This window comes from Schistocerca cancellata, chromosome 1, assembly GCF_023864275.1.
Source record: "Schistocerca cancellata isolate TAMUIC-IGC-003103 chromosome 1, iqSchCanc2.1, whole genome shotgun sequence".
In the NCBI taxonomy this organism is placed as follows: domain Eukaryota; kingdom Metazoa; phylum Arthropoda; class Insecta; order Orthoptera; family Acrididae; genus Schistocerca; species Schistocerca cancellata.
This window is the reverse complement of record NC_064626.1, coordinates 118,417,574-118,431,445: the sequence shown is the minus strand read 5'-3', so window position 1 is coordinate 118,431,445 and position 13,872 is coordinate 118,417,574. Positions and strand designations below refer to the sequence as shown.

The window sequence follows — 13,872 nt, the reverse complement described above, 5'->3', positions numbered from 1 at the left end:
GTGTTTCACTGTCGTCTACGGAAGATCTCTCTCCCAGGGTCGGCATTCCCACAACATAATGGTACGAGGTTCTACGTCTTCTCCATCAGGACCATTGGGGAGTTTCATGCACTAAACTTTCGGCTAGGAGGCATGTTTTTTGGCAAGGAGTTGATAGCAAAATTGTCTGTTTTGTTGTTGTTTATGAGCAATGTGTCAGACAATGGGCAGCTACTAGGGCATCTGTCCCACTGGTCGACTCACTGCCAGTTGTGGAAATTCCTATTAGCTCTTGGTTGTGGATACATTTTCGTGGTTCTTATGCTTTAGGGGTGTTTGTTCTTATTGAGGGGTTGCTGTCTACTTCAGTTTCTAACAATGGGCCCCAGTTTCTTTCTCTCGCTTTCCAATTGCTTCGTTCCCATCATAGCATTCATCTTGTTATGGCTGCACCATTCCATTCTCAATGAAATGGCAAAGCAGAATGATCAGAGTGTACATTTAAGTCCCAAACGAAGTAGTTTATTGTGTATTCTTTGCCGAATGATGCCCTTCTCTGTTTGCTGAGCACCTGTTGCTTCACGCCTATGGGGGAGCAGAGCGCAGCTGAGTTGCTTCATGGCCGGCAGCCACTCGTGCTCCTCCACCTGCTGTGGCCTGTACCGCACCTGCTGCGGTCAGGTTCATTTGGCTGCTTCGTGTCAGGATCACCGGTTTGGGTGCAAGACTTGGGTCACCGGCCCAAGTGAATATCGGCCACTGTTGCCTGCCACTGGGGACACCATCTCTATGACGTCCATATGGCTGATGGTTGGTGGCACATGGCTTTGATCAGTTGCACCCCTGCTTGCACTGGAAGCTACAGATTCACGGGTTGCGGCCCTGTCACCACTGCCTGCCCCACTGCCCTCTGCCTTGAGCCCATTGTCCCTACTGTGGAGGTACCCCCATCCCATTGGCTCCATCTCTTTGTGTGGTGCCTTGAGGTTCCAGCTTCCTAGCTCAGGGTGCCAGTCCATCTCCGCCCTCAGGTCCGTTGGCGCCGCCTGCTGCTCCAGTCGGACTGCCTCTGCCGACCCTCCCACCATCACCACCTCAGCCCTCATCACTAGTGGTCCAGCTCCATCTTCTCCACACTGGGACCTGCCTGCTGATGATGACCTCAAGGTGGCGATGGCACCCTCCCCTCCAGTGCTGTCATCGACCACCAAGCAGGTCCACTGCCCTTGTGCGTGCTCGTGCCCCTCTGTATTCCGACCCTATGCTCTGGTGCCTACCTGGCACATTGTCCTGGCCCCTCTGTTGGCACCAGTTACTGCCACTACAGATCCGATGGATGTGTCTCTTGTCAGGGTACTGGCACCTCCTCCTGTCACCTGGGCTGTCACTATGCACGAGAGAAAGTGTGCTGTTTCCTCTTATTAGTGCATATGAATGTGAGTGTGCCAAGTGTGCTATCGCTGCATGTGTGCATGTATGTGAATCATCTGCCAGCTGTATCAGTGCGGCCCAGCTGCTGGAGGCCACCTGTCAGAGGCATGCTCACAGCACGGTTTCCACTGCACTGCCTGTATATGTGCAGAGCAGTGTGACTAACCCACTCCATGTTCATTCAGTTGCACTGCTAACATCAGAAGTTCCATGTCTTATGACGTGTGGATTCACAAGAGGCTTTTCTGTTATTGTTCAGAGGCTTATGAATTAAGCCATATTTATGTTGCTGGGATCCGTTTCCTTTATTACTTGGTTACTACAAATTCATTGACAAGGCTGCTGTGGATCTAGCCTTGGTGGTAAAGCAGCACAGGGAGCCACCTGATGGGTGGCACACTGTGGAAGGGCTACATCTACATCTACATCTACATTCATACTCCGCAAGCCACCTGACGGTGTGTGGCGGAGGGTACCTTCAGTACCTCTATCGGTTCTCCCTTCTATTCCAGTCTCGTATTGTTCGTGGAAAGAAGGATTGTCGGTATGCCTCTGTGTGGGCTCTAATCTCTCTGATTTTATCCTCATGGTCTCTTCGCGAGATATACGTAGGAGGGAGCAATATACTGCTTGACTCTTCGGTGAAGGTATGTTCTCGAAACTTTGACAAAAGCCCGTACCGAGCTACTGAGCGTCTCTCCTGCAGAGTCTTCCACTGGAGTTTATCTATCATCTCCGTAACGCTTTCGCGATTACTAAATGATCCTGTAACGAAGCGCGCTGCTCTCCATTGGATCTTCTCTATGTCTTGTATCAACCCTATCTGGCACGGATCCCACACTGCTGAGCAGTATTCAAGCAGTGGGCGAACAAGCGTACTGTAACCTACTTCCTTTGTTTTCGGATTGCATTTCCTTAGGATTCTTCCAATGAATCTCAGTCTGGCATCTGCTTTACCGACAATCAACATTATATGATCATTCCATTTTAAATCACTCCTAATGCGTACGTCCAGATAATTTATGGTATTAACTGCTTCCAGTTGCTGACCTGCTATTTTGTAGCTAAATGATAAAGGATCTATCTTTCTGTGTATTCGCAGCACATTACACTTGTCTACATTGAGATTCAGTTGCCATTCCCTGCACCATGCGTCAATTCGCTGCAGATCCTCCTGCATTTCAGTACAATTTTCCATTGTTACAACCTCTCGATACACCACAGCATCATCTGCAAAAAGCTTCAGTGAACTTCCGATGTCATCCACCAGGTCATTTATGTATATTGTGAATAGCAACGGTCCTATGACACTCCCCTGCGGCACACCGGAAATTACTCTTACTTCGGAAGACTTCTCTCCATTGAGAATAACATGCTGCGTCCTGTTATCGAGGAACTCCTCAATCCAATCACACAATTGGTCTGATAGTCCATATGCTCTTACTTTGTTCAATAAACGACTGTGGGGAACTGTATCGAACGCCTTGCGGAAGTCAAGAAACACGGCATCTACCTGTGAACCCGTGTCTATGGCCCTCTGAGTCTCGTGGACGAATAGCGCGAGCTGGGTTTCACATGACCGTCTTTTTCGAAACCCATGCTGATTCCTACAGAGTAGATTTCTAGTCTCCAGAAAAGTCATTATACTCGAACACAATACGTGTTCCAAAATTCTACAACTGATCGACGTTAGAGATATAGGTCTATAGTTCTGCACATCTGTTCGACGTCCCTTCTTGAAAACGGGGATGACCTGTGCCCTTTTCCAATCCTTTGGAACGCTACGCTCTTCTAGAGATCTACGGTACACCGCTGCAAGAAGGGGGGCAAGTTCCTTCGCGTACTCTGTGTAAAATTGAACTGGTATCCCATCAGGTCCAGAGGCCTTTCCTCTTTTGAGCGATTTTAATTGTTTCTCTATCCCTCTGTCGTCTATTTCGATATCTACCATTTTGTCATCTGTGCGACAATCTAGAGAAGGAACTACAGTGCAATCTTCCTCTGTGAAACAACTTTGGAAAAAGACATTTAGTATTTTGGCCTTTAGTCTGTCATCCTCTGTTTCAGTACCATTTTGGTCACAGAGTGTCTGGACGTTTTGTTTTGATCCACCTACCGCTTTGACATAAGACCAAAATTTCTTAGGATTTTCTGCTAAGTCAGTACATAGAACTTTACTTTCGAATCCATTGAACGCCTCTCGCATAGCTGTCTTCACACTACATTTCGCTTCGCGTAATTTTTGTTTGTCTGCAAGGCTTTGGCTATGTTTATGTTTGCTGTGAAGTTCCCTTTGCTTCCGCAGCAGTTTTCTAACTCGGTTGTTGAACCACGGTGGCTCTTTTCCATCTCTTACGATCTTGCTTGGCACATACTCATCTAACGCATATTGTACGATGGTTCTGAACTTTGTCCACTGATCCTCAACACTATCAGTACTTGAGACAAAACTTTTGTGTTGAGCCAACAGGTACTCTGAAATCTGCTTTTTGTCACTTTTTCTAAACAGAACAATCTTCCTACCCTTTTTAATATTCCTATTTACGGCTGAAATCATCAATGCCGTAACCGTTTTATGATCACTGATTCCCTGTTCTGCGTTAACTTTTTCAAATAGTTCGGGTCTGTTTGTCACCAGAAGGTCTAATATGTTATCGCCACGAGTCGGTTCTCTGTTTAACTGCTCAAGGTAGTTTTCAGATAAAGCACTTAAAAAAATTTCACTGGATTCTTTGTCCCTGCCACCCGTTATGAACGTCTGAGTCTCCCAGTCTATATCCGGCAAATTAAAATCTCCACCCAGAACTATAACATGGTGGGGAAATCTACTCGAAATATTTTCCAAATTATCCTTCAGGTGCTCAGCCACAACAGCTGCTGAGCCAGGGGGCCTATAGAGACATCCAATTACCATGTCTGAGCCTGCTTTAACCGCGACCTTCACCCAAATCATTTCACATTTCGGATCTCCGTCAATTTCCTTCGATACTATTGCACTTCTTACCGCTATAAACACGCCTCCCCCTTCACTGTTCAGCCTGTCTCTGCGGTGTACATTCCAATCTGAGTTTAGGATTTCGTTACTGTTTACGTCTGGTTTCAGCCAACTTTCTGTCCCTAGTACTATATGGGCGTTGTGATCGTTTATTAATGAGAGCAGTTCTGGGACCTTTCTATAGACGCTCCTGCAGTTTACTATTAGCACATTAATATTGTTATTCCCTGTTGCATTTTGCCTACTCCTATCTCGCCGCGTCTCAGGAGGCGTCTTGTCGGGCCTAGGGAGGGGATTCTCTAACCTAAAAAACCCCCATGTGCACTCCACACGTACTCCGCTACCCTTGTAGCCGCTTCCGGCGTGTAGTGCATGCCTGACCTATTCAGGGGGACCCTACATTTCTCCACCTGATAGCGGAGGTCGAGAAATTTGCACCCCAGAACTCCGCAGAATCGTCTGAGCCTCTGGTTTAAGCCTTCCACTCGGCTCCAAACCAGAGGACCGCGATCGGTTCTGGGAACGATACTACAAATAGTTAGCTCTGATTCCACCCCGCGAGCGAGGCTTTCCGCCTTCACCAATTCCGCCAACCGCCTGTACGAACTGAGGATGACCTCTGAACCCAGACGGCAGGAGTCATTGGTGCCGACATGAGCAACAATTTGCAGTCGGGTGCACCCAGTGCTCTCTATCGCCGCCGGTAGGGCCTCCTCCACATCTCGGATGAGACCCCCCGGCAAGCAGACAGAGTGAACACTGGCCTTCTTCCCCGACCTTCTCGCTATTTCCCTAAGGGGCTCCATCACCCGCCTAACGTTGGAGCTCCCAATAACTAATAAACCCCTCCCCCCGTGTGCCTGCTCGGACCTTGCTGAAGGAGCAGCCACATGTCCCCTCACAGGCAGAGCGGGCGATGCCACACGGCCAGCCTCCACATTGACCTTCCACCTCGTGCGCCGCGAACGCCGCTGAACCCGCCACTCCCCTTGGGGAGAGGGTGGCCCAACTGCGCCCGGTACCCGCGAAGATGTCTCGACAGCAGGGACAGTGGGTGAAGCATGTAACACCTGGGGTGTACCTTGCGACGCACCAGACTCCCCACTGCCGCTACACTCCGAGGCAGCAGCCTGAAGACGGCTGACCGCGGCCATCAACACGCTCAGCTGTTCGCGAACAGTGGCCAGCTCCTCCTGCGTCCGTACACAGCAGTCACACATCCTATCCATCCTAAGGAAACAATTTACTGAAGAGAGTTAATCAACCTTTAACTAGACTGCTAATTCACTAAAGGCGGCTGCTTATTCACTAAACTGTGGTTGCTAGCCACTTCTTGTAGAAAACAATGAAAATAGCACTACCTGTCTCTGGACTGTATTGAAAACAAACTCTAGCACTACTGGCACTATGGTTGATTACAGGGACTCTCTCTGACTGTATTCAAAACAAACACGAAATCTATGGAACACTATTAAGAGCACTCGAAAATTAAAGCTTCCTAAAAGCAAATACACACGGAAGAAGAAGTGACAAGTAAGAAAAATACAGTTAATACTTAAATTAAGGTAGCTCGCTGCACAGCAGACGTGAAGCAGGCGGCAGGGCTGCAACAACCTGCCCTGTTTCCCCATCAATGTCTGGCCAAACAGTATGTCTGCATGGTGACACTTTTATAAGTGACACACCCCTTTGATCCACATGTAATAAATACACAACCTTACACTGAAGGACAGACATGACTACAGCCCGTGGACTGGTGTCATTTGTAGCTACCAGCAGCGCCCCATCCCAAAGAGAAAGATATTGTAATACAAAATAGTTTCTCAAAAGATCAGAAGCCATGCCCCAAGGTTTGTACAGTTAGCTGTGTTACACAAAAGAAACAGCTTTGCTTAAGACACAATGCAGGGCTACTGCAGCTGCAGTTTTAGTGCTAGTAATAGGAAACCATTGACATCATTTTGAGTTTCTATGTCTAAATGAAAACAAAGTAATTCCTCTTTATCAAACTTGGGATCTGGACCAATAGGAAAATGCAATAAGGCATCAGCATTTGCATGTTGCGCTGTAGTACGAAAATGTATCTCATAATTGTATCGTGGCAGGAAAAGAGCCAATTGCTGTAAGTGACTTGTGGCTTTGTCTGACAAGGATTCTGAAGGGTTTAAAAGAGGCACCAGTGGTTTGTGATCGGTGATCAGGTGAAACTTAGACCTATGTAGAAAAACATTAAACTTTTTGGAGCATACATGATCACCAAAGCCTCTTTCTCTTGCTGAGAATAATGCTGTTGTGCTGAATTTAAGGACTTAGAGGCATATTCAATAGGGCATTCGGAATTGGCCACATGCTTATGAGCAAGGACAGTGCCAAGGCCAAACAGAGATGTCTGTCATCAACACAAGGTGCTGGCCCGGCTGAAAAGTGACCAAACTAGGGACTGACTGCAGCTTAGGTTTCAACTACTGAATGCCCGGTCACAAGCCAGGGATCAGTTGGAAAGAAACATCTTTTCATAACAGTGCATGGAGTGGTTGTGTCACAGTAGCAGCATCCAGTATGAATTAGTGGTAGTAGGCAATTTTGTCTAAAAATGCCTGTAATTCCGTGATGGACATGAGGGGTGGCAACAAGGTAGTAGCTTCAATATGCTGGCACAATGGTTTAATGCCGGTGTGCGACACTTTGAAACCCAAATAAATAATGGATGGTTGAAAAATCTGTATCTTCTCCAAATTGAACTTTAGCCCTACAGACCGTAAAACAGAAAATAGACCACGGAGATTCTGCAGATTTTCATCTGTAGAGGCACCAGACACTTTTATGCCATCTAAATAGTTTATGCAGCTTGGAAATGACACAAAAATTTGCTCTAAAAGGTGTTGAAAAATAGGTAGTGTTCTTGCCACACCAAAAGGCAAATTATGGTATTGATAAAATCCAAATGGGATGATGATGACTAGAAAGCATTTAGATTCCTCGTCAAGTGGCAGCTGAAAATATGCTTGTGCCAAATAAATCTTCGAAAAATAACACCCCCCCCCCCCCCAACAATTTTACTAACAGCTTGTCAGGGCGCAACAAAGGATAGGTATCAGTGATTGACTGTGCATTAATAGACTTTTAAAAAACACCACAGAGGTGTAATTTGCCTGCAGGTTTTGTGCCTACCTCGAGTGTTGCTGACTGTTCACTGCAAGAAGGAGGTTGAATAATATCAAGGTATTGAAGACAATCTAATTGTGCCTTTACTTGACTCTGTAAAGTATCCTGGAACAAAAGGGGCAGGTGGACTGTTTCATTGTAATATGAGCCTTAAATTTTGTTGAGCACACCAGTCCTGGAGAAAATATAGAGGAAAATTCAGCACAGAGAGCATCTAACTGTTGATACCGAACTTGATCAGAAACCAAATGCACTTCATCAGCAATTGAGAATTCAAATAGTTCAAAAAGTTTCCAGAATGAGATACTCACTCTGCAGCGGAGTGTGCGCTGATATGAAACTGCCTGGCAGATTAAAACTGTGTGCCCGACTGAGACTCGAACTCGGGACCTTTGCCTTTCGCGGGCAAGTGCTCTACCATCTGAGCTACCGATGCACGACTCACGCCCGCTACTCACAGCTTTACTTCTGCCAGTATCTCGTCTCCTACCTTCCAAACTTTACAGAAGCTCTCCTGCGAACCTTGCAGAACTAGCACTCCTGAAAGAAAGGATATTGCGGAGACATGGCTTAGCCACAGCCTGGGGGAGGTTTCCAGAATGAGATACTCACTCTGCAGCAGAGTCTCCGCAATATCCTTTCTTTCAGGAGTGCTAGTTCTGCAAGGTTCGCAGGAGAGCTTCTGTAAAGTTTGGAAGGTAGGAGATGAGATACTGGCAGAAGTAAAGCTGTGAGTAGCGGGCGTGAGTCGTGCTTCGGTAGCTCAGATGGTAGAGCACTTGCCCGTGAAAGGCAAAGGTCCCGAGTTCAAGTCTCGGTCGGGCACACAGTTTTAATCTGCCAGGAAGTTTCAGTTCAAAAAGTGTCCAAAGTAAACGGATTTTCAATGTAAGCATTGGCCACAACTAGGAATGTTAACGAACAAACCACAGTCTTGTAAGATACAGGTGCAGAAAACTGTCCAAAATGGAAATCAGTTGCTTGTTATAACTCACGAGCCTCCATGACGCTGGAGTCAGGGAGGGAGAACCCAAGTCGACATAAGTCTGAGAATTCACCAATGTTGCTACTGTACCCATGTCCTTCTGCATTCTCAATGACTTGTTAAACTTCAGTGTACAACTTGCTTTGAGACGCCGTCACAGCTGACACACAGTTCACATCCATGTTTGTTTTGTCCTCCCTCAGGTATTAAAAGGAGTTACATACAGAAGCAATGTGTCTTTTCTTGTGACACCTATTTCACGTTACCCAGCACTTGGGACACACAGTCTGTTCGTGTTGAATGGAGCAGTATGGGCATGAAGGCAGTGCTGTTACTGTTGTGACACAAACTGTTGTTGCAAACATTGTCTACCTATATAACACTGGGACATGTGCTGGACTCTGCATTAGCATTTACGTTCCCTTGCAAACTGGCTGATGGCTGGAAGGGGTGAGAGGAACTGATTTCTGAAACTTCGGACCAGGCTTCTATCTGACTACCTACAGACCATGAAACTTGAATGACTGAGCTATGTCCAGTACTTCCGTAATTATAGAATTTTCACACTGAGATCACTCTCGGACTTCCTTATCGGGAACAAAACATATGATAGCATTGCAAACCATTTGATTGGCATAGGATTCCTTATGAACATTTGTCAGAAAATTATGATAATGGCTAAGTCCATGTAGTCTTGCTGCCCATGGCTTCTATGACGGTTTGGTCACTTTTGGCAATGGTAAAACTCCACACAAGCAGCAATAATGTGAGTACATTTACAGTGATAGGTAGAAATTAGCTCACAAATCTGATCGAATGAAAGATGTGAAGGTTCTTGTAAGGGGGCAAGCTGACACAACAGTTGACGCCCGTGTGGTGAAATGCACAAAAAAAAGGGTCTTGTACAAGTTTACATATGGCATCTTGAATGCGAGGAAATGTTGCCACAGGCATCACAATCTTCTCCTGTATCACCCTATATGGGGAACAGTGGCAGATATGCTGTTAGTGGGGCCACAAGTTGTGCCAGTGTAGTTGTGAAACTGGAAACAGCAACTGTCAGCACCTCCTGTTGCTCAAGAAGAGATTTAAGCAATGCATCCATGGACATTAAACACAAAGGACTAATGGCAAGTGGAACACATGGAATTGAATACTGTACTCATCTCCAAAAAAAGGGTTCTAACCTAAAAACACTGTAATTTGTTGTGTGAACAGTACACATATGTGGAGGATAAGGTACAATGCAATTAGCAGTACACAGGTTTCCAGTGTAACCTTGCACTCTGGCCTCTATGTTCATTAGTTCCAACAGGGGCCATAGCCGGTAGGTCGTACATGCAGCTGCTGTTGTATTAGCATGCCAGGTGGTCTCTAATGGCCGAATTGAGCACAAACTTCATGTGTGAACTGTGAAGTGGTGCACACACTAAATTGTTAGTTAAAACAGATGCTTGTTCCATTAGACCTCTGTTAAGTGTAAGAAACTTTCATGTGCCGAGTCTCATTCAAATCGTGGTCCTTTAATAGAGATGAAGTAATAGGTTGCTTGACTTTTCTTAAGTGTACACTCTGACAGTGGAGTTGGCTAGGTGTCTCCATTATGCATTCACACCGGCTAACTGAACAAGTGATGAATTATGCAAGTAAGCTGCTGTCACTTCTAACTGATTATGTTTGAAGTAGTTGTGGTTACCGTAAGTTGAGGGTGGCCATCACAAACCTGCTAGCTTTCAAGGTTTAAAAATGATGACAGAGGACAGAGGCAATCGTCAGTCCAACAAAGCTGTTGGCATTGCTTGGTCTCGGTGCATTCTTATTACCAGACTACTACTTCCTATTTTTAATAAAGAGAATTTCTGTATTTATTTGAAGCTTTTATAAATAAACATTTTACTTTTATCAAGTGTTATCAATATTTGCTACACTGAGAAAACAAGAAATAACATTTCTACGGTTTGATGAACAATTTTTTTTATACCCGTTGTTGTCCTGTAGGGTGATGGTCAATCTGTATCTCCTGTACATGAACATGAACGTGTCAGACAATCTGCCAGACGTACTACATCAAGCCCAGTTTTGAATGAAAAACATGGTTCCTTGGTAGAAGTTGATCCAAAGATTGCTTATCAACTTGTTGAGCAGGTATGACAGTAAATATTGCAAATATGTATTTGATGAGTATTCGTTATTGATTAAATATTTTCAATGTGAATATTGTTAATGTGACATACTTAATAAAGCTCGGGATTTCTGTACAACTAGTCTAGCCTTGACATCTGCTAACCTTTACTGATTAGCCATTTTGGTGATATATTTCAATAGCTTCCATATTTTGGGTATGTAATAATACTTGCTCTTTCTTTGACGTGATGATGCTACACTGTGTGATCAAAAGTATCTGGACACCCCCAAAAATATATGTTTTTCTTATTAGGTGCATTATTCTGCCACCTACTGCCAGGTACTCTGTCAGCGACCTCGGTAGTCATTAGACATCGTGAGAGAGCAGAATGGGACACTCCATGGAGCTCACGGACTTCGAACGAGGTCAGGTGATTGGGTGTCACTTGTGTCATATGTCTGTACACGAGATTTCCACACTCCTAAACATCCCTATGTCCACTGTTTCCAATGTGATAGTGAAGTGGAAACGTGAAGGGACACATACAGCACAAAAGCGTTCAGGCCAACCTCATCTGTTGACTGACAGAGACCACTGACAGTTGAAGAGGGTCACGATGTGTAATAGGCAGACGTCTATCCAGACCATCACACAGGAATTCTAAACTGCATCAGGATCCACTGCCAGCACTATGACAGTTAGGCGGGAGGTGAGAACTTCGATTTCTCAGTCAAGCGGCTGCTCATAAGTCACACCTCACGTCGATAAATGCCAAACGACGCCTAGCTTGGCATAAGGAGTGTAAACATTCGATGATTGAACAGTGGAAAAATGTTGTATGGAGTGAAAAAATCTTGGTACACAATGTGGCGGTCTGATGGCAGGGTGTGGGTATGACGAATGCCCGGTGAATGTCATCTGCCAGTGTGTGTAGTGGCAACAGTAAAATTTGGAGGCAGTGTTGTTATGGAGTGGTCATGTTTTTCATGGTGGGGGCTTGCACCCATTGTTGTTTTATGTGGCACTATCACAGCACAGGCCTACATTGATGTTTTAAACACCTTCTTGCTTCCCACTGTTGAAGAGCAATTCAGGGATGACGATTGCATCTTTCAGCATGATCGAGCACATGTTCATAATGAACAGCCTGTGGCGGAATGGTTACATGACAGTAACATCCTTGTAATGGACTGGCTCACGCAGAGTCCTGACCTGAACCCTATAGAAAAGTTTTGGGATGTTTTGAAACGCCGACTTTGTGCCAGGCCTCACCAACCGACATCGATACCTCTCTTCAGTGCAGCACTCCAAGAAGAATGGGTTGCCATTCCTCAAGAAACCTTCCAGCACCTGATTGAAAATGTGCCTGTGGGAGTGGAAGCTGTCATCAAGGCTAAGGTTAGGCCAACGCCATATTGAATTCCAGCATTGCCAGTGGAGGGTGTCACGAACTTGTAAGTAATTTTCAGCCAGGTGTCTGGATACTTTGGATCACATAGTGTACATATCACTGCCATAACCATTATGCTAATTTTAATAGCTCACATCCCTTATCAGTTCTGAATAAATTATATTTTCTGACACATTCGTACAAACTAAGAAACACACATACAATTTCTGCCTTTCGAGCAGTTACTTCATTACTAATATGGAAGTATAGTGAATATTAAAAAGAGAAAAGAAAGAGCCAAACGTACAGGTACGAGCCAGGGATTTGTTTATATATTTTGCTTATAACAGTTGTCGTAGATTCTGATATAGCAGTTAATAAAATTCAGTGTCAATTGTTATATATTTATAAGCACAGGTTAATAAAGGTAACCGTTTATACTGTGCTTGTAATATACTGGTGATAGTAAAATGAAACTGAATATAAATATAAAAATAAAGGGAAAAGAAGTTTTGAATCTTAATAATAATGACAATAAGGACACAACATGAATTGAAATAAAATAAAGGTGAGACTGAGCTGAATAACTATTAACAAGAACCTTTCACAAAGTAATTGCACTCTGTGTTTTTAAAAACTTTGGAATTCAGATGAATATTGCCCTGTAATTGGGTTTCCTAAATCTTACTTTGATATTCTAGTACGATAAGTAACAGATTCCACCAATAGAACTCAAGACATGCCCTCCCATAAAGGTCCGTGCTACTCTACTCTGATACTGATATTATGAGAAGGAAAGTTGCTACTCGCCATATAGCAGAGATGTTGAGTCACAGATAGGCACAATACAGACTCTCACAATTATAGCTTTCGGCCATTAAGGCCTCTATCAATAGTAGACACACTCGTGCAAACACACACAACTCACACACATGACTGCAGTGGGGTTTCAGTTGCCTGAAAATGAAGTTGGTGTGTGTGTGTGTGTGTGTGTGTGTGTGTGTGTGTGTGTGTATTGTTGACAAAGGCCTAACGGATGAAAGCTATAACTGTGAGAATCTTTGTATTGTACCTGTCTGCGGCTCAGCATCTCCGCTATATGGTGAGTAGCGACTTTCCTTCTTATAATATTATTACATTCCATCTTGGATTTTCTACGGCTCAGCATCTCCGCTATATGGTGAGTAGCGACTTTCCTTCTTATAATATTATTACATTCCATCTTGGATTTTCTACTCCGATAATCTTCTTCTTCTAATACTACTACTGCTAATACTAATCCTGATACTTCAATTGTATTTATTCAACTGCTGTAGTTGTAGTACTACATAATGCTAAAATTTGCTTAGTTGGACTCCAAAGTCTGACATATCATACTCTGAATTGGTGAAAACATCATCCTGCTTCATTGTCTGGTGATACATAGCAATGGCAATGGTTCAGCCAGCCAGGTGACCTATTTGCTTGCCGAGCAGTGCACTGTTATGGAAGTGGCAGTATTGCTTAGTTTAGTTATTTTCATTTTTCATGAATCATTACAATCTCTATATGTACACCTTTACAGTGCTTCAATGATGGATTAGGCATCATATACCTGTAGTGATTATTCTCAATGATGAAGATGCTGTTTCAGGGTTTATTAATGTGACACTTTGCATTCTTTTACTTAGATTGGATGAAAACCAGTTATCTATAAGACCTCTGATTCTCTAATAATGGAGTTTCTCTAGAAGGTACTGTGCAGTGCACTATTAAATGCTTTTGACGACTGACAGGAATTACCTGTTGCAATACTTTGTCTC

At 44.3% G+C, this 13,872-nt stretch overlaps 1 protein-coding gene across 4 annotated transcripts in view; it reads left to right on the top strand.

The window, feature by feature from the left end:
- LOC126166575 (NCK-interacting protein with SH3 domain-like) overlaps positions 1-13,872 on the top strand; it is a 113,006-nt gene that overhangs the window by 54,934 nt on the left and 44,200 nt on the right. For all 4 annotated transcript variants that reach the window (XM_049920416.1, XM_049920413.1, XM_049920412.1 and 1 more), the window contains one exon: positions 10,554-10,700. In XM_049920416.1, the coding sequence (XP_049776373.1) occupies positions 10,554-10,700 (147 nt within the window). The remainder of the gene's footprint in view (positions 1-10,553; positions 10,701-13,872) is intronic.